Source organism: Tetrao urogallus (assembly GCF_951394365.1).
Source record: "Tetrao urogallus genome assembly, chromosome: 8".
In the NCBI taxonomy this organism is placed as follows: Eukaryota; Metazoa; Chordata; class Aves; order Galliformes; family Phasianidae; genus Tetrao; species Tetrao urogallus.
Genome location: NC_136821.1, coordinates 9,178,525 through 9,201,306, shown reverse-complemented (window position 1 = coordinate 9,201,306; position 22,782 = coordinate 9,178,525). Strand labels below are relative to the sequence as shown.

The 22,782-nt window shown below is 49.6% G+C and overlaps 1 protein-coding gene across 1 annotated transcript in view; it reads right to left on the bottom strand.

Annotated features, from left to right (window-relative positions):
- The window catches only part of ITGB5 (integrin subunit beta 5), a gene marked incomplete at both ends in the record, with an annotated part of 41,922 nt that extends 20,002 nt beyond the window's left edge, over nt 1-21,920 (bottom strand). Inside the window, 8 exons of the mRNA XM_079539166.1 lie at nt 1,341-1,430; nt 2,033-2,128; nt 3,430-3,591; nt 7,659-7,827; nt 10,572-10,821; nt 14,963-15,167; nt 18,913-18,998; nt 21,806-21,920. Of these exons, the coding sequence (XP_079395292.1) occupies nt 1,341-1,430; nt 2,033-2,128; nt 3,430-3,591; nt 7,659-7,827; nt 10,572-10,821; nt 14,963-15,167; nt 18,913-18,998; nt 21,806-21,920 (1,173 nt within the window). The remainder of the gene's footprint in view (nt 1-1,340; nt 1,431-2,032; nt 2,129-3,429; nt 3,592-7,658; nt 7,828-10,571; nt 10,822-14,962; nt 15,168-18,912; nt 18,999-21,805) is intronic.
- Nucleotides 21,921-22,782: the final 862 nt, after the last annotated feature.

The window sequence follows — 22,782 nt, the reverse complement described above, 5'->3', positions numbered from 1 at the left end:
TAGGGGGAAGTTCTTTACGAGGAGAGTGGTTAGGCCCTGGAACGGGCTGCCCAGGGAGGTTGTGGATGCCCCGTCCTTGGACGTGTTCAAGGCCAGGTTGGACGGGGTCCTGGGCAACCTGATCTAAATGTGTATGTTTGGTGGCCCTGCTAGGCAGGGGGGTTGGAACTACATGATCCTTGAGGTCCCTTCCAACCCGGGTGATTCTGTGATTCTGTGATTCTGTAATGCTATTAGCCTAATTTAAATCCAATTATTATTAGCCACTTGGCACTGCAAAGCAGCATACCTCCATGGCACTGCAGCCACCACTGGAGGGGTTTTGCTGTTGTGCTGCTTGGTGGCCCCAGGCCTGCAATACCTTCAGAAATGAGCAAAAGACTCCAGAGAGATTCAGAGAAAGGACCTTGCCCATGGAGCAACTTCTGATTGAAACAAAGCTGTAACGGCATGGGGTACACCCTAAGGAGGAGCATTTCAGTGTGAACACAAGGGAATTCTGAACCTGCAGCGGCTCCAAGGATGGCTGACATAAAGGCCATCTGCCATGGGAAACCCATTAGTCCTGTAGCGAGAAACATTATGAGATCTGCTGGGAATGGGTTCAGGAAATCAGTGCACTGTTTGCCCCCCTGGCTGCAAAGATCAGCTCAGACACTGCGTGTATGAAGAACCCTACCTGAGGGCTGACCCAGAACAGCACAGTATTTCAGTTTAGCCAAAAAGAACACGGGTGGAACAACGTATTTCCACAACAGACTTTCATACATGGTCACATTGAGTTACACATCTCACACACCCAGCATCCTCCCAGAAGCACAGAGCTGAACCATAAGGATCCAGCAGAAATCCAACAAATTCAGACAGCTATCCCACTAGCTCTCTATGTAGCTGCTTCTGGTCACTCTGCTCCCCCCTTATCTCCATAGAGTTGCATTGTAATCACCCCAAGGATGCCGCCTAAGCTGTGTCACATCCCTGACAGGTCACTGAGCATCAAACAGCAAATAAATGATCTATTTTCTCTAACAGTATGGTGATCTGTGACAGCTATTAAATCCAGGTTACATTTATGGTGCAATTCCACTCATGCTTTGCTTTTCTTGCTAGCCCAGCAAGGGACCAAGCAGATGACATCAGCCCAACCATCAGCATCATCCTAAAGAGGACAAGCAGCTCCTTTCCCTCCCCAGGGTGGATGCAAGCACGTCAGCAGTGACCCACTGCAGAGAGGACCAGAGAGATGCAGCCAAGCCTGGGTGGAGCACACGAGGCAGGGCTGAGCGAGCTCAGCTCTTGGCGCTCCCACCACAGCAGCTGTGGTGTTAAAACACACTTACGTTGTAGGCCTTGACAATCAGCTCGATGATATTCTTGGAGTCCTTGTGCAAAATCTCCACCGTGGTCCCAGGAATCAAGGCAGTGAAGTTCTTGAAAAGACAACAAGTGGAAAACACGCTGCAATGCAATGCGATGTGGCAGTCGAGCTTCCCTGAGAGCGGGTGTGGAGCATGAGCTCAGCCCCCAGCCCCATGGGGACTTCCAGCACCTCACTGCTTGCCTGGCTCAGTGCAGAGAATGCACTTCCCAAAAACCCAATCTGCATCCCCGCATCCCTCCACCCACTTCTGCCATGAGACAGCCTCAGGGAAGAGCCTCCTGCCGCGGGGATGGCAAAGGAGCTCAGGTTGGGGCTAGGGAGATGGAAAAACACAGCTGGGCAGCAGCACCGTACTGGATTAGGTAATGGGACTGAGTCACAGCGGAAAGGGCTGAACAGGTTTCTGCTCTCCCGTCTGCTGCGCAGCAGCAAGATTAGGATAGGGTCTATTTTAGGTACGCACACGCTCACTAACACAGAGATCTGCTTGCAGTAAGCAGCTTTAGTGCTTTCCACTGAATGACCATGCTCTGGATGCTAGCAGGGAGAGGTGACAGCTGTGCCAAGCTGGTGTGACCTAAGGGCATCATGGCCAAGACGCTCTCAAGAGGCATCCTAAGCTCTGCCCATGAACTGCTCAGCAGCACTTACCTTGTACAGGACATAATGGCTTTTTGTAACAGCAAAAATCAGGTGGATGTTGTTTTCAGCCAGTTTCTCCCCAAGGAGTGCCAGGGAAGGATAATCCTAGGGGAAAAACAACACAGGAAGACTGATGGGTAGAACAAAGACTAATTTCATCACTCTTCTCCCAACAGCAAAACCTGTGGCATTTCACTGCAGCGTGAAGTGAACCACTACATCTACAACTGAAATAGTAGAAACATTCTGGTAATTCTGTCATTCCCTGAATACTTCTGCTGCACCTATCATTAGAATGCATAAAATGACAACACCATGAGCCACAGTAACATTTGAAACAATTTTTTTTCCCCTCCTCTTTCAACTTTGCTATCAGCCGATGTGCATGTGTAACCCACCTGCCAACCCCAGGGATGCAAGACATGACCATGATCTAGAACTGCACTAAGCAGAGATGCGTGATTTTTCTCTGAAAGCTGAGATTGCCTGTTCTTGCTGCATAGTAGAACCATGAAGAAATGATGATAAACTTCAATTCTGCAGAACTCAGAGAAAGGTTAGCAGGAAGGTACTGTTCTAGCAATTCATAAGCAACAAAATAACAAAACTGTATTCATTTCAAGAGCTTCAGGCCCCAAGCTTCTTCTGAAATGCGGCTCTCAGAAAATTCACCCCACTCACTTGCAAGCTGAAGGGCTGATTTAGAGCTTCCAGGACTCAAATAAACACTGAGAGAGCATCCCCATGCCAGCTCCCCAGCACAGCTCCAGTACAGCAGCTGTACTCTGGAATGCAAACACTTGCAAGATTGCATGGGCTGTGGACACGGGGTTCTCTAAGGAGCCATAGGCAACCATCCAGAAACACCTCTTGTCACAGAGTGGTGTATGCAGGAACAAAAATCATAATTAGTGCTTGTGACTTGCTGGATAAAGCACCATTCTGCAGGAGGATGTGATAATTAGGCAGCAGACAAATGCTCATTCACCACAGAAGTTTCCTCCACTGAGTTTAAATAAAGGGAGAAAAAAAAGGGGCTGGTCTGTTTATTTAGTACTAAGATCTACGTTAGGGTTGTGCTCAAAGGCTGTGAATAGGATCAGCACCGCGTTGTGCTCGTGGCAGCAGCCACATCAAGGTAGGCTCAGCCTCCCTGCTGACAGCCTGACAATCCCTGGGCACTTCGCAGTTGATGATGCACTTCAGCTTGCCAAGTTACATTTCCCTCCCTGTCAGTGAATCCTGACAAAATCTGCTAGGCTCCAAACCTATCTTCAAGCATCACAAGTGCATTCACTGAGTGGAGATGTCTGAGGGAAAGAATGAAACCACACTCATCAGGAGCAAACAGAGCCCAGAGCAGCACAGGGCCCACTGACATCCCCAAGGTCCCTGTGCCTACTCACCAGCTGGCTGGACGCGCTGTACTCATTGGCCTCGTTCAGGTGGCACTGGCCATCGTGGGGCTGCACCAGCCCCCCCAGCTTCCCATCCAGAGCTATGTGGGGCACATCATCCGTGGTGAAGACCAGCAGGTGGGATGCTTCCTTCCGCCAGCCGATCTTCTCCTGAGGCAGAACAAGAGGCCTCATTAACACTAATTAGTAGAAAGCCGTACATCTGTCCACCCATATCTGGTGAGAAAAGATGATGTTGGGGCCCTTCTAGCATTTCCCAGCACCTCCCTGCAATGCAGTTACTTAAAAAGGCATGAGTTGGTACGTGGACTGTCCACCAGACCTTCTCTACCTTGATCCAAGAATAAGAATTTCAGCTGCTTTTATAGCCAGAGGAGACATGCCAAATTCCTCTGCACGCGTTTCATCTGACCTCATTTCCTCAGCTCAGTGAAATGGCTGCACTGCTGTACAAAGCATGAGAGCTGCACCAGCCCTACTCAGCATTTTTCTTGCAACCCACTTGGAAAAGCAGCTTCGGGACTGCAGCACAGAAAGCAAGGGCCTTATGTGCAGGCCATCTGTGCAAGAAATAGGTGTTGTGATTGTCTGTGCATGGACAGATCTACAGGGATAGGGTTTTTGCATGGAAAGGCACTAGAGTTGGATGCTAAATTGCTTCCCTCCCACAGAGCTCCCTCAGCTCCGCACCAGCCCAAGAAGCAGATCCGTGCCTAAGAAAGCACACTGAAGCTGCTTGTTGCAATGGAGGTGGAGAGAAACAGAGGTGCCAGAAGGAAATTTTTGGATGCCATCAGGTAGCAGCTCTCTCCACCTACGCATGTGGATGGCTCTGGCCTCCAGCCCCCCCAATGCACAGATTATGGAGCCAGGAGCACCCAGATGCAAACCACATCTGAAAAGACCCAACTCCTCTGGATTTCACTGCTCAGCTTACTCAGTAACATCTGAAACCTACCTCATCCTACATTCAAACACCAGCTGACAAACTTCTGCAGCTTGGCTGCAGGCATTTCCTATGGAAACCACTGGTGGAGTGACAGTGAGCTGGCAGTGCACACAGAAGTATAACCATGATTGCCACCACAATTTTCAGCTGCAGATGTGAGTCACAGCCCACAGACTGCTGACCTTTCTGGTAAATACAGCTTCAGGAGAACTACTCCAGACTCTACTTCCTTTTCTTCCCCAATGCAAGAAGTATTTTTTCTTTAAGGGCATTTTCAAGAGCCATGTAACGCAGGTACAACCAGAGGAAGCCCTCATTGGCAGGACAGGTGTGCCATGTAGCAGCACACTGCCATCTAGGTCAGAAAGCAATAAGGGCTTTTTTGGTCTGGGAAGTGGGAGCCATTCCACTGAAGCAACCCCGCCAGACAAAAGGCAGAAACCCCAAAAGTGATTATGGCTCTGACAACGCAAGCAGCTTCTTGCACCACTCAGCCAGTGGACAGACACCCACCCAACAGCCCATCAACTCACTTTCCTTCGGTACCTGAAGCTGACTTCTTTAAGGACTGAGAGAAAAAACACAGATTAGAAGCTTAGAAGTGTGCTATGCACAAAGCAAATGAACTTCATTCAGACAACAGTTATGCAGCCTCTCCAGGCATGATTCCTCTGTTTTCCTGCCTTCTGTGGCACCACCTTCTCACCAAGGGCTATGTACCTCTTCATACACAGACTCACCCCTATTCTCACACTTAAGCCAAGCACGTAGAAATGCTGAAAAATCTGGGCAGCATATCTCAGCTGAGACACCCACCCTGATGCCGAAGCTGCACGGTGCTTCGAGCCAATGCAGCAAACACCACAACATTACAAAATGTGCATGGCTGCTGGAGACGGGTGGAAAAACCAAGAGGTTGGCAGAGAGCAGCTGCAGCATCTCTCACTGCCTCCTCCTGCAGCTGCAAAGCGCTGGGAAATGCCGCTCTGTACGAGACATACAGTGCTCTGCTCTGCTTAAAACAAACAACCAAAGAGGCTTGCATTTATTTTTACTGGCCTGTGATTTTTGAACAGTGATCTGCATTGACGCCGGCGCTGGTTTAATCCCCGTGGGATATGAAGGTTTGAAAGGCAGGGTGGGACCTGACCTGAGGCAGCATGGAGGGTAAGGACATGTCTCTGCAGGGCCACGCAGGAATAAATCCTGCCCTGCTCCCACAGTTGCTGCTGTCAGAACCACCACAGCTGCCTCAGCACACCTCAGCCTTCCAAACCCCATTGTAAAGGCGGCCAGATTGTTATCAGTGTTTCCAACTCTGAAGTAAGCATCTAAATTTATGCTAAACTTTGTGCCTAATGAGCGCTGACCAAAAGCAGTTCAAAAGACACTTCATTTTACAACTAAGCATCACTTCCTTGCTGCAGCTCTGTGTATACGATCTGCAACTTACATGTGCCACCAAGCTCTATGATGTCTGCACTTCAAGATGGCAGAAAACCAAAGTACTGCAAACGGAAAATGTAATTACAGAAAGTTGATTAATATTCCTGGCTAACCGTTCTAGCATCAGCATAAAGGCTTATTGTCTCTGGCTCTTTCATTGCCTCCAGAATAACATTTACCATCTCTCCATCTTTCAGAGAGGAGCCAAACACAGACCAGTTATTAGTCTGTATTAACTGTGCAAGCTCTTCTCACTCCTCAGTTCAAAACCTCAGCCAAAAAATGACAGAGCTCTCATAACAGCTCATGCAAAAGAAACACTCGATATGAATTACAGTATGAAAACACCTCACCAACAAATGAGAGACTGTTTCTCCTACCTCTGTGCTTGCAGGGGAGAACATGGCGCTCAGACACTGGGGCTGCCGAGGGCCGTCCCTTGGGATGCTACAAATGGCTTCCTTCAGTGACCAGAGGGTCTGAAATTCCCTAAAGGGTGAAAGCTGGAAGAGCTGGAGCACACCAAGAGAGGCAATGGGGTACTGCAGACAGGTGGCAATAGGGAAACCCACCCCAGGGCCACAGACAGCCCCCAAATCACCACCTGCAAAGGGAACAAAGTTCCCCTAGGGGTTATGGGGCTTAAGAAGCACAGCCCAAATGATGCCTCTGTGCAATATTTCTGCACTATAAGGAAATCCTGTCCCATTGCTGCGGTAAGGAAAATGTGACGGAGAAACCGCAAAGAGCCAGACGAAGGGTGGCACAACTGAGTCACTGCCCTGAAACATCCCTGCTCTAGTGCCACTTCTCAGCCATACGATGAACTTTGTACCTACAGAGAGCTGGGAGCAGCGCTGTTCCAGTGCCAGCAGCACCTGTGCCAGGCTGGGAGAGGAGAGACAGCTGCTCTGAGGCATTGGAGCCAGCAGGGCAGGCTCGGTCCTGTCGAGCACCCAGTGTGAACAAAGGGCGATATGCATTCCCACTCAATCCTGTTGCACAAGCTTGCATCCTACTGCTCCTGCGGATGATGCTTATCCCAAAATCCACACCCACAAGAAAACAGAACCTACCAAAAGAACTGTGCAAGGCTGAGCTGGACAAAAGCCAAATTGTGTGTGTTTTATGTTGAGGGAGAGAAGATTTAGGTTGGATGTCAGGGGGAAGTTCTTTACAGAGAGAATGGTGAGGTGCTGGAACAGGCTGCCCAGAGAGGTTGTGGATGCCCCATCCCTAGAGGTGTTCAAGGCCAGATTGGATGGGGCCCTGGGCAGCCTGGGCTAGTATTAAATGGGGAGGCTGGTGGTCCTGCATGTAGCAGGGGGTTGGAGATTCATGATCCTTGAGGTCCCTACCAACCCTGGCCATTCTGTGATACTGTGATTCTGCATGTCAGAGGGAAAAAGGCAGCTGGGGCTGTCTGTGGAGAGCAGGGCAGCCCAAACTGCACTGCCCAGGGGAGAGGACATTTGAAAGAACCATTGGTTTTCATCCCCAACTCACAAAGGGATATGGAGCAACCCAACTGCTTGCTCCAGGAGGATTTTGAGCAAGAATCTTGCAGTGAGAACAGCATGCAAACCTAGCTGTGCACTGCAGGGAGAGGGCTTGTCCTATGTGGAATGGTGACAGCAAGGAAGATGCATTTCTGCTATTGCTCTTCATGCATAAAAAGCAGATAAAAACCTCTACTTCTCAATGCAATTTTCATGGTTTCTACAATAAAAATTTACTCATTGAAGCTGGATCCAAGAACACAGCTAAAGAAACTTCCTCTCTTTTACTTTGCTTTAAAAACCCAGAAGGCAGTGGGACTCACTTTGCACACAGCAGCCTGCAAAATTGCATCGAAACCACCCTCTGGGGCATCCCGGTTCCGGGACACCTTCTGCTTCTGCACTTCTTCATTGAAACGGTCGACTTTGTCCGTCAGGGACAAGAGATGGCGGAAACCAAATGAAGGGACACAGCTTGGGAACAGCTTATACCTGCAAGAGGAGCAGAAGAGGAAGGGTTAGTTGGCATCAACCCCACCAAGAGCCACAAGCTGCAGGAGCTCCGAGCTCTACTACACAGGCCTCCAAATCTCTGAGCCTTCCACAAGACTTCATGCTTTGGATGCTCTGATTTCTGGCTAGTTATCCACAAACACACAGTAGAGCCCATCTCTGCACTGGCTTTGAGCAGCTGAAGCTTGCAGAGTTCTCATCCGGACTGAATGTCTCCATACAACATTCAAGTGGAGACAACAAGCACCGGGGCCATAAGGCTGTGGGGTTTCAGTGCCCATAAGTCACAGCAGTTTCCCACTAGAGCCCACAGCACAGCAACGCAGTGGGCATGCATCTACTTAATCACTCATGCATCCTCCCACTCTCCCCGCAAGGCAGATGAGCAAACACTGTCACTCCTGCTTAGCTTGGAGCAGCAAGGAAGGAGCAGCACCCTAAGGTGGAGAAATGACGCAGTAGGCTGCCAGGAAACCTTGCAAAGCTGCCAGGAGGCAACAAACCTCGAGGGTTTGGTGTTCTTAGGGTTGGTGCTCATGGTGTGCTTGGGAGCCCTGAGCTGAGCAAGTCCTGCAGTCTGGGCAGGAGGTGAGCATGGGCAGGGGAGAGGGAGGAGAAAAGTTAAGAATAAAATGTGTTTACAAAGGAGTTGCACTTGCAGTAGGTCATTCTTATCTTCAGAGATAGAAAGAAAAAAATGACTCACTGTGGGTAGGGTCTAAGATGCTTTCTAACAAAGGAATAGTTAAAGTTTACCACTGCTGGTTGCTCTAATTCCTCCCATGCCAAAAGCTGTGTGCCACATGCATGTCCCCATTGTGCAAACCCACACACATCACCACACAAGGACCTAGCAGATCCAGCCTCCTGAGCACGGCAGCTGACCTTTGATGCAGCAGCAAATAAGGACTAAAGAGACGACTGCGTGCATCCCTGAGGCCATGCCAAATCTCAGGGGCAGGGAAAGATCTGTGTAGAGCAGAGGACACAGTGCTATGGTGTCAGTGAACAGCTCGTGTAGAGCCACTTGTCCATGCCCAGCCAGGTTTGTCAGCCAGGTTGTTTCCATTACAGCAGCGTCCCAAAGCTAGGCATGCAAGGGATGCAGAATGGAAAATACTGCATAACCTGAATGCTCTGAACAAGAGGAAGTGTTTGAAGAAAAAGTGACAGATGAAAGTACTCCTTCACTAGCCAGGGCTTTCATCTGGGTGCTGCAGAACTCTATATGCTCCAAAACAAGCTTTGTACTTTCCTCTGACTTACCTACTTTCATCCCACTATAAACACGTGCAAGGGCACCAAAGTCAAGGAGTTCCAGATTTGTGGCTATGCTTCACAGCCAAAGCATGAGTTTTTAGTATTAAAATCACCATCCAATTGACTTTCCTCTCTGGATAGGACTGATGAAAAAAGTGCGTGGATAATTTTGTCTGCTGAACAGGTGATGAGATGTCAAATATTCAGTCAATGCCAAAAGATGGCAAGAGACTTACAGCTGATGAAAACTCTCTCTAATCTGCCTCTCATACAGAAAGCTTAGAGCAAGCACACTCATAAAGCTTGGCGTCTGTGATGTGATCTCACAGCCTAAGTATCTCTGCATGCTTCACAAAAAAAGGGCTAATTCTACTACCCTTTCAGCAATAAAGAGCACCCCAAAAAGGGATGAGGAGAAGAAGGGGCAGGACAAGGAGCATGAAGAGAAGTGTCAAAGGCAACATTCTCCAAGGAGGCAACTTCAGGTTGGATATTAGGAAAAATCACTCCTCATAAAGAGTAGTGATGCACTGGCACAGGGAGGTGGTAGAGCCATCATCCTCAGAGATGTTCAGAAAAAGAGCAGATGGGCACTGGGTTAGTGGGCATGGTATGGATGAGTTGGAGTTGGACTTGGTGATCTTTGTGATCTTTTCCAACCTTAATGATTCTATGACTCATTGTTGCACCCTCACATGCCAACATCCAAATCCACCTGAGCCTGTACGCCCTCCATGTCAGCCTATTTCACTCTGGCATAATCCTTGATTCAACAGACTAGATCCTCTGGCTGTTACAAGTCAAACAAAAAGACACTAAGAAAGCTACTAACAAGGAAAAAAAAGGCTCTGATAACACCGCAAAGCAAACTGCATTATTTGTGTCTGTTGCAATTGCCAGTTCGCTTTCATTCCCTGGCAATAAAGATGAAGGAAACTGCCTGACATCTTCAGAATGCCTTACAAATACTCATTAATCAGTCTCACAGGCCCTTCCAAATCTCACTTCCCCCAAACACTTCTGTTGGGAAAGAATTGCACTGCTTTGGTCTCCTTATCTGTAAAGCAGAGAAGAAGAGCTTAATTGACCTACTCAAGGCCAAACTATGACTCAGAGACAGGATCAGAAATCAGGAATTTCTGGCTCTTGCTCCCTTTTCTCAAAGTCTCTAAAAAAAAATAAAAATAAAAAAATAAAGCCCGCAATGTCTGCATCCTCTTCAGGTATTTAAAAATAGCTTTAGATTCCTGGCACAAGAGGAACATCTAGGTACATCTTTAGATCAGAGTAATCCCAAAAGCTGTTGCAAAATTGGGAATTGCTTGATTTTGAATGGCTCTGGAGCATTACCACACAGTCCCAAAAGTGTGGTTCGGTGCCTAAAGCCAGAACTGCAAGGAAAGACTCTCCAGACACTGTTAGTATCTGCACTGAGCTTCTCCTTTTGGGAAGCACCTACTTACCCAATGCAGGGATTGTTTTGGTATCTCGGTGCTGTGTAGGAGAAAGGAGAAATGTTTTTGTCCACAAAAGAGCCAAAGCCCAGCCGGAAATTGCTAGTGAGCTTCCGCATCTCTTCAGCCAGCTTTGTCCCCAGATTGCGAATATTGTCCAGGTCGTCATTCATGGACAGGGAGAGATCCATCAGGTAGTACAGGTCCACAGGATAGTCCTCCACTTGCCGGACCTGAACTCGGAAGGAGGTCCTGTCACCTGCACACACACAATAGTTGAGAGCAGTGAAAAGCACTGCAAGAAAACACCTAGCACATCATCAAATCTAGACTGCATGCTATTTTTGCTTTCACTGTGCAGAGCAGGCTCTCTTGCAAACTAAGAGGGTTAAGGGGAACAAGTTTCTTCAAGTTTACTCTTCAGGAGACTAACAGGTAAGCAAGGAAGCCCTATACAAGAAGGAAAGGAGGTGGAGCAGAAGAAGGAAGAGGGTCAGGACGAAACATGAGTTGAAGGCAAGATGTCCTCTGGACTGTGCCTGTAAGGCAGGTTGAGGCAAATAAAGAAAGAACATCTTTTAGAAAGAGCTCTCCGCAGGAAAAGAGTCATGTCACCATCACTCTGGAGAAAGCAGGGCAAAAAGGGAAGTGAAACAGGAAAAGAGGGATGTTGCAGTCAAATGGGGAAGTATCAAAGTGGAGATAAAGCTTTCATCCAAAGTGATGAACACAAGGGAGGAAACTGACGGGACTGAGTCAGGCTGAGAAGACATGAAAAAGAGCTGAAGTAAGCCTCTCTCCTGACCTGCCCTTCTGCAAAGCTCTTCTGGTCAAGACAGTGTCCAGAATAGGAGTCCACGTGCTGAAAAAGGTGAGCTGGCATAAATATGAGCTCAACTTGAAGCCAGAAGGGACAAGGCCAATGTCTGCCTTACATTTTGCCAATAACAGAGTGAGGTGACAAACTGAAATCCCCAGTACTATCCAGCTAAAAATCCCGTATCTCCTGCTGGCTCTGCAGCCCCTTTTCCAGCTTGCTGAGTCCTCAGGAGTTAAAGTCATCTCAAGCCCAAAGCACCCCTTCCGTTCTACCTCTCACTTCACAGCCCAGGCTGAACTTTCAGGCACCAGCAGGTTCTGCAGCACTCTTTGCTTCCTCCCACTTCAGAAATGAAAAGCACATTTTTTATTATCATGAAAACATTTCCCTAAAAGTTTTATTGTTTTCCTCATTGTTTGCAGCAGCACAGCTGCTCCCACTTACTTCCAGCCCACGAGCAGGCAACAGCAGCATCCCCAGTGCTCTGCAGCATCCCCAGCACTCTACTGCCTCTACTCTGGGACCACATGGTGCCAGATCCTGCTCCCCTGAGCCCCGTGCAACCCCCACCCCAAGATGCATTTTTCCCCACTTAACCCATTGAGAAAAAAGGAACTGTGCCTTTGGCATACAGTGCCCCAGACACGGCATTTTCAAAAATACTGTTCTTCCAGAGTAGGTCCTAAGATGGGAATTGCCATGCTGGAAAGAGTTCTTGGGATGCTCCACTGAACCCTCCTTGATGGTAATGAATGTATTAGTCCACAAAAAAACAGCAATAATATCAGGATCCTAGGGCTGCTTCTTCTTTCATTCCTAACTACACAAATTAATTAGCTCACAGAAAATATTGCTAATGTATGGCGATGTCAGTACAAAAGAATTTATTTTTCGCTGTGTGCAGTACTTGTCTGACTCTTCAGGGATAACACAGCCCTTTCCTTCCCCCCCTACCACCGCCACCATCCTCTCCTTAGGGCTTTTATTGAGAAGCATTAAAGTTAAAACTGCATTCAGAAATGTTTCCTGGATACTGTCACACAGAGGCAGCACAAAAACTGGAAAAGCTGCTTTTGGCCAATTTAAGAATGCAAATTCGTCAACCGCGATTATCCACAAAACCCTCTTCTGCTTGCTGATTTAATGGACAACACAACATGAATCTATTCATTGCTTTAAGTTCCTTTTACAATATTCGTACTTTTCATACCAGAACACTGTCTTATAGCTGAACCCAGAGTTGACAAACAACATCATAAAAACTAAATGCTTGATCTGAAAGTTGCCCTGAGAAGACATCACTGTAAGGCCTTCAGGAATCAACTCAGAGCACAGAGATTTGGGGATGTGGTTTATGCCACGGGATGCTCAGATCTCACAGCCTGGGTGGGACCAGCAAACAATTGACAATTTGCCCCGTTCTGCTTCTGCTTAGCGGTCTGAGAATAGAAGAGCACAATCACCATGCCTGCTGTGTCAATTGGTCTTTGAAATCCTACACTCTGGGCACAAAAAGAAATAACTCCTGTTGGAGCACAAAATTGGTATTATGCACAATATGCACAAAATTAAATCAATATTGTCTCCTTTGTGTCTTGGGTGCAGCCCTCAGGATTCACTCTCAAGCTCAAGTACAAATGGATGATTTAAACTGGGGGTGCAAAGCCCAGTGTTTGGGAAGTCATCAGCCCTGAGTAAGATGGTGTGTTGCTTTGCAACAAAAACGAAAAAGAAAAGCAGTACAAATGGGAGATAATATGAAAAACGTAGATATATTTCTCCTCCTGTAGTGACCTGGAGGATTTGAGGGCAAGTCCTGCAGCCACAGGAGCAGTTGCAAAGGCGAGACAGCAGAAAGCTGCTGGCAAGACTCCTGTCCCTCCCTGGCTCCTGCATTTGTTGGTATTCAGAAGCAGCAGTACAGCCTCACCTTCACTCCCTATTTCTGCAGGCCTTTGCTGTTTGCCCATAGGAGTTATGGATACCCCATCCCTGTTCATCCCTGCACACCTGGAGGCGCTCAAGGCCAGGTGGGATATGCCCTGGGCAGACTGATCTGGAGGTTGGCAGCCCTGTGCAAGGCATGGGGTTGAGAATGGATGATCTTTAAGGTCACTTCCAACCTAAGCCTCTCTATGACTCTATGATTTGTCCAGCAGACCACAAGCTATGGTAACCCACAGCACACAGGTGAAGCAAGAGCAGTGCAGCACCCTAGAGGGGTTATCAGCCCCACTTTCCATCTTCCTGCCATATAGGAACTTGGCAGTGCAGCCTGGCTCCCTGCGAGGCCCAGCAGGAACAGCAGCTCCAGCATCCAGCAACACAGCCCCAGGAAAACCACACAGAGATGGACCCCATATCCCACCTCACTGCTGGAGCCATGGGCATCCCAACAGCTGGGGGTGGGGAAAGGAAAGTGCTGAGCACCAGGCATCATGCCTGCAAGAGGGCAATGCTGAGCCTGCCCTTTCCCACAGCAACTGCCTTGAGGAACAGAGTAATAACAGTAACAATTCCCTTTGGACGGGAGCAAACCTGTTGCGTTAGCAGCATCAAATTGCAGAAGCAGAGCCACACCGGAGCCACCGTCAGCCCTGGTAGCTCCTGAAAGAGCTCTAGTGTGGCAAGCACCAACTCACACTGCTGTTTTTCTTGGGCAAAAACATCCTATCTCATTTTTCTGTATGCTCATGAGAGCTGTCACAGAAACATAAGCCCTAGAAACCCACACCAATTGCTTATAATGAATCATGCTTTTATACTTGCTTCTTAACTTTGCCATAAAGAGCTTTTTCTCCCCCTTCAGAAACATTGGCTGCCAAATGTTTGTTAGAATTCTGAACCCACATTAAAGCCTTCCCCCACCATGCAAAAACTTTTGATAACAAGCGCGCTCGCGTGGCTCCATCTAGCCTTTCACTCTTAATTTTCATTTAAAATGAAAAGACTTAAGGAAAGTGATGGCTCAGGGGAATGAAACAAGGATGTGGATATGGTCCAAGCTCTGAGTCACAAGTTCAAATCTTCATCTCAGGCCTTGATCCCATGGCTCTTTTGCATACCAACAGAAAACAGATATGCTTTTTAAAAAAAATTTACATAAGGGGCTGTCTCAGTTTAGAGTCAAGCACTGTCAGGCTTCAGGATCCAAAGTTTCTTTAACTCCTTCCATCCAAAGGGTGCATTTTTAAGCTGAGCGTGCTCCTTTTAAATGCACACAAGGGTTAAGTGACAGCTTTACGTGGGATCTGATTGACCTCTCACTGTCCTCTCATAGAAAACCTCAGCCCCAGTTCTGTTTGGAGCATATCACTGAAGCTGATGGGCTCTGATGGCCAGCAGCCATCACCTTCAGTGAGCACGAGGACATGGGTACAGCCATCCCTCTGCATGCTCAGGCTGGACCAGGCTCTGAGCACCCTGATCTAGCAGCAGGTGTCCTTTCTCGTGGCAGAGCAGGTGGACTAGATGACCTTTAAGGCCTCTTCCAATTCAAATGACTCTATGATCCTACATCCCAGTTCCACTTCTCGCCCACCCACATGCAACCATGGAGCTGGGAGCTGCTAGGACTCACCAGGACGAAGACTCAGGGCGACCTTCTGCGGAGTGATCTGTGTGACATCCAGGTGGCTCTGCCCAGAGCCCTTGCTGCTTAAGGGGATGTTCTTCATCACGCTGCTGCTGCTGCGTGGGTTCTCGATGGCGCCGGCACAACCATTGGCAATGAGGTTCTGCAGGAAGTCACACCGCGATGGGACGGACTTCGTGCTGCCAAACTCCTGGGGGGGAAAGAACAGACAGATTGGAAAGGGAAAGGAGAAGACTAGAAGGTGAATTTTTCCATGTGTGCCTGAGCCTGGTGGAGCTTGACAAAAGAGAGGAACGCAGAATTATTGCCAAGAGAAGACAGAGGGCCATATGCAAGCTGGAGAACAAGGCTGGGGGCTCCAGGGACATACGTCCCCTCTTGCCTGGGTGAGACCACACATCTCAGCACCAGCACCATGGTACCCCTACCTCAAACCACTGCAAAGAGGACCCTGGATTATCGCACAGGAAAAATGCCATTGCAGCAAGAGTTCTGTAGGCTGGAGCACAGCTGGAGTGCTCTGACATGGGCAGGCTGTCTAGGGAAGCTCTGCTGGAGAATAAGGGACTTGGATGAGGGCTGATGGGAGGTGTTAGACCAAATCAGCTGCAGGCTGGACAAGAAACCAGCAGGAGCAGACTGGAGAGGCAGCTGACACAGAGCTCCCCATAGCACACAGTGGAAGGGACCCTTAAAGGTCATGTGGTCCAACATCCACTGCAATGAACAGGGACATCTCCCCCCATGCCTCCCCCAGCCCTCCTGCAGCCCCTGGCCAGCCCCCACCATGGCACACAACGGGGCATTGTGTGTGGCAGGCACTCAGGAACAGCCTGGCCTCACAATGCAGCCTTTGGCAGCCAGCACGTCCTATTTGTTAGCGTGCTGGTTTTAGTTTTATTTTTGAAAAGGCTAAAAGGAGCAAGTTGCCCAAAGCTTACTGAATTTTCAACATCAGATTTCTGCTTATTTTTGTACTATAACAATAGACACAACCATCTTCTGCTTGGAAGCTAAGCAGATACTAAAATCACACAAAATAATGGAAAGAAGATGCTCACAGCCCCTCCTTCAGTTACACAGCCAAAAAAGCAGAGCAGGGTTGGATAAATCCCACTTTCTGTCAGTGCTGGAGAGCAGCAAGTGACAGGGGAAACATCAAGGAGGCAGAGGTTGTCTGACTGATGTCAAACACAGCTCGGGAGTGTTCCCAAGGACAACTTCAGGTCCTGGGACACATACAGAGTATTTCCTCTGCGTTTCCTCACTACAAGGGCTGAACACTATTTGAAAAATGCAAAGTTTGCATTCCAGCATGGAGCAGCAATGCCAAGCCTAAGCGACAGCACATCAGATGGATGTGAACATGAATTTCTTGGAATGCACCGTGTAAACAGATGGACTGAGAGAGAGGAGGACTGGGACTGCGTAAATCATCTCCAACATGACAAAATAGAGAGCAGAGTCCCTCCCAGCCAAGAACAACGCCCAGCAAAGCAGTAGGTTCAGGGCAGCTGTGGGGAAGAGCTTATCTCAGACATGATTAGTCCTTAAAGGAGTTGGACTCTATGACACTTACAGGTCCCTTGCAACTTGGGATATTCTATGATTAAATCAGCGAGAAGCCAGTCTTTGTCAAGCACTTCCAGTCACCCCTGTGGCCTGCTCCAAAACCTTTTGATGTTTATGGGATGTCTTGACTTCAAAGGGCAGTGAACTGGGACCTGATTTTCTGGCTGGCATGGGGTAGCACAATGCAGCCTTGGAGGAGGATGCTTCCTCACCATCTATCAGCCCTTGGTAGCACACCCTGCAGCACCAGGAAAAAGGCTCTGGGTATGTGTTTACAGCAATTCTCAGCTCCCAGCTCTGACTGTCCCACCAAGCCAAGCCACCAGCAACACAAGGGACATAGCTCTCATGGGCTTCCACCTCCACAAGGCTACTTCAGCCACCTCAGTCCACATTTTGGGCAGGAGACACTCCTCTTCAGGAGAAATTTGAGAGGAATAACTCAGCTCTCGAGGGGATGCAGAACACCATTTGACAGTAACTGAAAAAGCTCTCACTTCAGCAGCACCTCTGCAATTCTGCAGCTCCCTATCTCTGCTGCTCCTGACCCATTTTCTGCTTAGATTTCTTCTGAAACTGGCCCCAGGGAATTGCCACAGGATGACAATTGCTGAGCTGCACTGGCTCGTGCTGCAGAACGGCATCTGCTCAGAGATCACACCCTGCAGCTCTTGGTATTGGCTCACACTGCTTGCTGGGCCTGTGCACCAATAAGCAAGCAAAAGGCAATGCATGCAAGCAGATACGAGTTAATGGAAATTAGGCCAACAACGCGACAATTACATGCTCATCAGCTTGGAAGTTTTAAGACAAATTGCTTGGCTCATGCAAGAACAGCATTGGCTATACATAACTCTGACTTCACATGTCCCAAGCTATTCCCTACAGTTTTTGCTTTAATCAGTTCAATCCTGCATTAATTCAGCAGAAACTATGCTTTCTTCTTTCACTTAGAAAGCTGACATGTTCCCTCCAGGAGATCCCTTGATTTTCCTTCCTCATCCTCCAGGCACAAACTCCTGCTATCAAAAAGCACAGGGGGCATGCACATCACTGGAAAACATGGGAGAATTCAATTCACCAAAGAAAAAATTTCAGTTTAATCAATAGGATTTATTAGCATCCCTGGCTTGAGTGCACACACACAAATATACCTGCACACATAACCCACGGGTGGATGTACATCCACACAATGTACACTCATGCCAGGTATTTTCCCCTGCCAGCCCTGTCGCAAGGCACACCCAGGAGACAGCCAGCTACGTTTTACATCTCCTCTTTCAAGTGTAATTTAAATAGATGATCCTATTTCAGCTCTGCCTTTCGTAGGCATCACATTATAAACTAATGCAGAGTTAGAACAAGAGCTCACTAAGTTCCAGCTCACAGCCTGTAACAGGGACAGCAGCTTTTTAACATGTGGCTCTTGGCCAGAAATACCTGCAAGTGCATTTTTAAATAGCTGCTCCAGGCTAAAGGTCAGGAAGGATTACGGAACTTCCTTGTAAACACTTCTCTTCCCTCCCCCGGCCCCTCCACTCCATTTGGAAACTATTTTGTTTGGGAACTCTTCCGTTTGCAAGATAAAGAGTCAAGCTGCCAATGCCACAGGCTGACGCACTATTAGTGGTACTATTAGTGGTCGTAGTGACCACCAGATCAACATTTCCACTGGCAGCATTTGTAAAACTTGTCTTTTGATGCCAAGAATTTGATATATTTAAAGGCAAACTATTGGGTACCCATAAGTGATAGCCAGCGCTCCTGGATGCAATATCACACTGCAGATTAGCTGCCTGGAACAGGAACTTCTACAGCTGTTTACAAGATGTCTCAAAAGCAAGATCTACTGCTTTACCCTTTCCCTTTGCCTTCTATGCATCACTCATCCTCCTGGGAAGGAAAAAAAAAAAAGCACAGGAGCTATTATTCTGTCAGGTAATGTAATACTACAGGAGCACGAAGATGCTTTCCTTGGAGAGCTGCAGCTATGCAGCAGTCAGGCAGCTGGATGCAATGATCTTTGTAGGCCTCTTCCAATTGAACCACTCTATTTAACAAGGGGAGATGATTTCAGACTACAAGATACCCAAAACATAAGGATGCATTTTTGCTGCAAAGCATGCTGGTAAACTGCACAGCTCATTGCCATCGGTGCAGACACCAGAAGCACTGGCAGTCTCCTGAAACAACACAGCAGACTCACAGAGGGGATTTACCTCTGTTGCAGGCCATGCAGCACGTACTGGGATGGCAGCCAGGGCAGAGTGCTTTCCAGCAAGGCTCCCTGCAACTGAGCCCATGCAGTGACAGTGCCCCATGCAGAGTGGGAGACAGCTGAAGGAGCAGAAGAAGGAACGTACCTCTTTGGAGCACCAAGCACACTTGGGATGGATGAGGAGACACTCTTCGCAGGATGAGGCGCTTCCACTCGTGCACAGGTTGAGACCTTCAACAAGAAAGGACAGAGAATGGGGTGGGCTGAGCTAAATACACTGCAAGTTTGGTGTCATGAGCAAAGAACCTCCCACACTAAAAGGCTGGGACTCCTATTCAGTATGCAGGTCTTGGTTTCTTTTCCTTCCCCAAGAAATATTTTAAAAGGACAGAAATTGGTTTTGGGGCAGCTGAGAACCACTGAAATACGATTCTAGAGATTACTCTTCCCTCTTTTTCAATGATGTCTGGTTAATCAAAGAAGGAAATAACATGCTGACAATGCAGTAGCTGTGCCATTGGCCCAAAGGTGGCTGTCCCTAAACCCCTAAGATGCTGACTTTAAAGTCACACTAGGCACACCCAGCTCCCTTCCAGCATTTCCATCTTAATGCAGCCCTAGAAGATATCCACTTCCCCATTGATGATTCCCACAGCTGAATGCAGTCACAACAAATTGCTTTAATTTATGACAGGATTCACTTCCCCAAGATACCCGGCTGGCCTGTCCAATGGATACACCATCAGCGGGGCTCTGTGCTGCCAACCAGAGACACTGCTTTCTGCTCTGGGTACACAGCTATTCCCATCTACAAACATCCAGCATCTGGGCTGGGAGAGGATTTCAAAATAAAGCAGAATGGTGCAAGTTAAACTAAAACGTCAATGGCACAGGGCTCTGAATACAGCAGCTTGTTTAACCAAGCCTGGGGCCAGGAATGTGCCCTTCAATGGCACTGATGCCCCAGCCGCCCGGTTTCCGCGCTTAACATCCACTGTCAATACATAATTAAACTGATTTTCAGCCCAGGGGCTGCAGACTCTCAACAAAATGCCTTGGGCGTGAACAGGGAGCCTGCTATTCTTTTCCCTCCCGGATGTCAATAAGAGCACTGTCCAGCCTCTATTTTCGGAGGGCTGCAAGTACTGCAGGATGCCATGTGCAGACAGTGCAGACTCACTGATGGCTGCAGAACCACGCAGGTTTTTGTCCTGGGGCAAGGACCTGCCCAAGCATGGAGCAGAAGGACAAGCATTGCTGTCCCTGCTCCAAAGCCAGCCCTATGGCATGACCCAGCCCTGCACTGAGGCTGGCTATGCCCTGCCAGGTGGTTCAGCCCAGCGCGGGATGCGGAGCTGTGCTGGCTGTATGGCTTTCATTCAGGCAGGCTGCTGGCTTTCCTGTGGGTTGAACAAGGGGCTTATTAATTTTTTTCTTGCTGACCGTTAGCACATACCCATGCGTCTCATTCCTTGTTCACATAGAGCTGTGTTTCAGCTCCTGGGCACTGTGAGGGTTCTAAGTATAAAGATGTAACAGAAAGCAAAACGTAGCTTATTCAGCAGCTGTAGCATGCAGGGAGATTAACACTCACACTTCCGAGCCCTATAGCTGCAATGGCTTCCAGCACAGACCAAAGCCTTTCCAAATCCCCTCTCTGAAGGAAATCGTTGCACTCCAGCTACCCAGCAGGTTTCCCTGCCCATTCGCCTGGAAACAGGACAGCATTTACCTCTGTTCCTGACTGATGGATTTCAGAATGTTTACTTGGCCACAGAGGAATCTGAATGAAAACTGAGGTCTTCTCCAGTCCATTGGGTGCCACAACCAAAGGCTGACAGTGGCACAGCTCTCCATGGGACATTCCTCCCAGGGGCATTTATTGGGGTTCTGTTCCCCACTTCGGAGCAAAACCAAAACATCTCCAGCACTGTTATGAAAATTCAGCTTTATTAAGCTGCTGTACTGGGAGTGCAAGCTGAGCTTTCTGAGCTGGAGCACAAAGATGCAACGCTTTCCCAGTGATGATCTTTGCTGCACACAGTTCAGAGCAGTGCACAGTTTGGTGCAGATTTTCATGCTGGATCACATGCTGGAACCAGGCAAAGGAAGGAGCTGAGGATGCCTGTGCTCATCCACTGGGCAAGGAGAAGAAACTCAGCCCCCTCCACCCAATTAACAAAACCACTCCTTTCCACTAAACTTGACATAGTGCAAAAAATTCCACCCAGGATTTAACTGGGATTACTCTGGAGGATGATAATCCACTCCCTATACTGCCAAGCTGCACTCCATGTACACATCCGCCCTGATGCCACAGCTCCTAAACACCAACTGCATTGTGAGAAGGACCCAGCAGGTTCAGACAGCACCTCTGAGCCCATCCTGCCCTCGGACAGAGCCACAGGGGCCCCAGTGAGCAGGGGAAGGCAGCACATCTCAGCGGGCTGCCGAGATTTTAATAATGACACCAATGATGCAGAGCAAGATGGGAATCCCTCACGAAAGGTACACCGGTTTTACTCATGAAGATGCTCCGGGCAATCAGACCGCATTTTAAACCTGTTTTGCAAGAAAACCCCGTCCGGGCAGCTCCTCAAACTGCGGGATGAATGCAGTGGCTTGCTGTGGAGGAGAAAAGCGATACGCTCTATGCTTCACCCAGCTATGTAGGAGAAAAGAATCGTTTTAGTTATGCTGAGGATGCCCCATCCCTGGAGGTGCCCAGGGCCAGGTTGGACGGGATTAGGTTCAACACAATCCGTTCTGCGGTGCCCCGATGCGATTCCAGCGGCACAACGGGACTCGAGGAGCTCGGGACCCCGCGGAGGACCTGCGCCAGCAGAAGCACCGGGAGGGGCTCTCACGGAGATCGCCGCACAGGGACGCGGGCACAGCTCCGCCTCAGTGGCACGCACCGGGCAGACATGGAAGCGGGGTTGATGAAGCCGGCCAGAGGAGGGGAACGCAGAGCAGAGCAGAGCAAAAGAAAGTTAACTCCGTGTCGCAACGCGCGGCGGCGGCTCGGGGGCCCTTACCTCTGCCGGGCTGCAGCGGGGCGGCCAGGAGGAGGAGGCGGAGGAGGAGGCGGAGGAGCGGGGGGGGCCGGCAGGCGGCGGCGGCGGGGGCCGGCAGCCCCCCTCGGCGGGGCATGGTGCGGGCGGCCGAGGCTGCCCTTCCCGCCGGGCCTCCCTCCCTCCCCGCCGCCTTTTGTGCGGCCGCAGCAGCGGCGGCGGCGGCGGTGGAGGAGGAGGAGGAGGAGGCGGCGGGGGCGGCGCTGGGGCTGCCCGGGGCGGGCGACGGGGAGCGGCCGGGGTCCGCCCGCCGCTGGTGCCGCCGCTCGGCCGCGCTGGGGCCGGGGTACGGAGCGGGGAGGCGGAGCCCGGAGCCGGGGAGCGGAGCGGGGCGGCGGGGGTTCGCACGGGCTCGTGTGCGTGGTTGTGCAAGGGGCCGTGCTGGTGTAAATGTGTACGTGCGTGCTCGCATGTGCGTGCACACGTGCGCGTGTCGCGCATGCACGTGCAGGCATCCACGTGCAAATGTATACACGCGTGCATGTACGCTCGGGTTGATGCACGCACACCTCCGTGTGGAGCTCGCAGAGACGCATGCACACACGCAGAGGCACAGGCATGTAGTGGGTGGCAGCTCTGTGCACAGCTGGAACCAGATGGTCTTTAAGGTCCCTGCTAACTCAAGTCGTTCTGTGATGCACACTGTCACACCCGGACACAGCCACGTGCACACACATATATGCACACATGCATCTGCAGCACGGGCACACCGATCTCCGCGCCTGCTTGCTGCCGGGCTGGCACGCATTCCCTCCAGTTCACTGCCCCCTGTTACGTGGCATTTTCCTGCTTCAGCCACTTTTGCTACACAAACAGCGTCCATCTGGCGAAGGGCTGTGAGCCGGGCTGTGCCCGCCCTCCAGCTCTGGGTCTGTCCCCAGCTCGATGGGACATCGACACTTCAGATCTAAGGGGAACGGAGGATTTATGGCAGCGTTTGG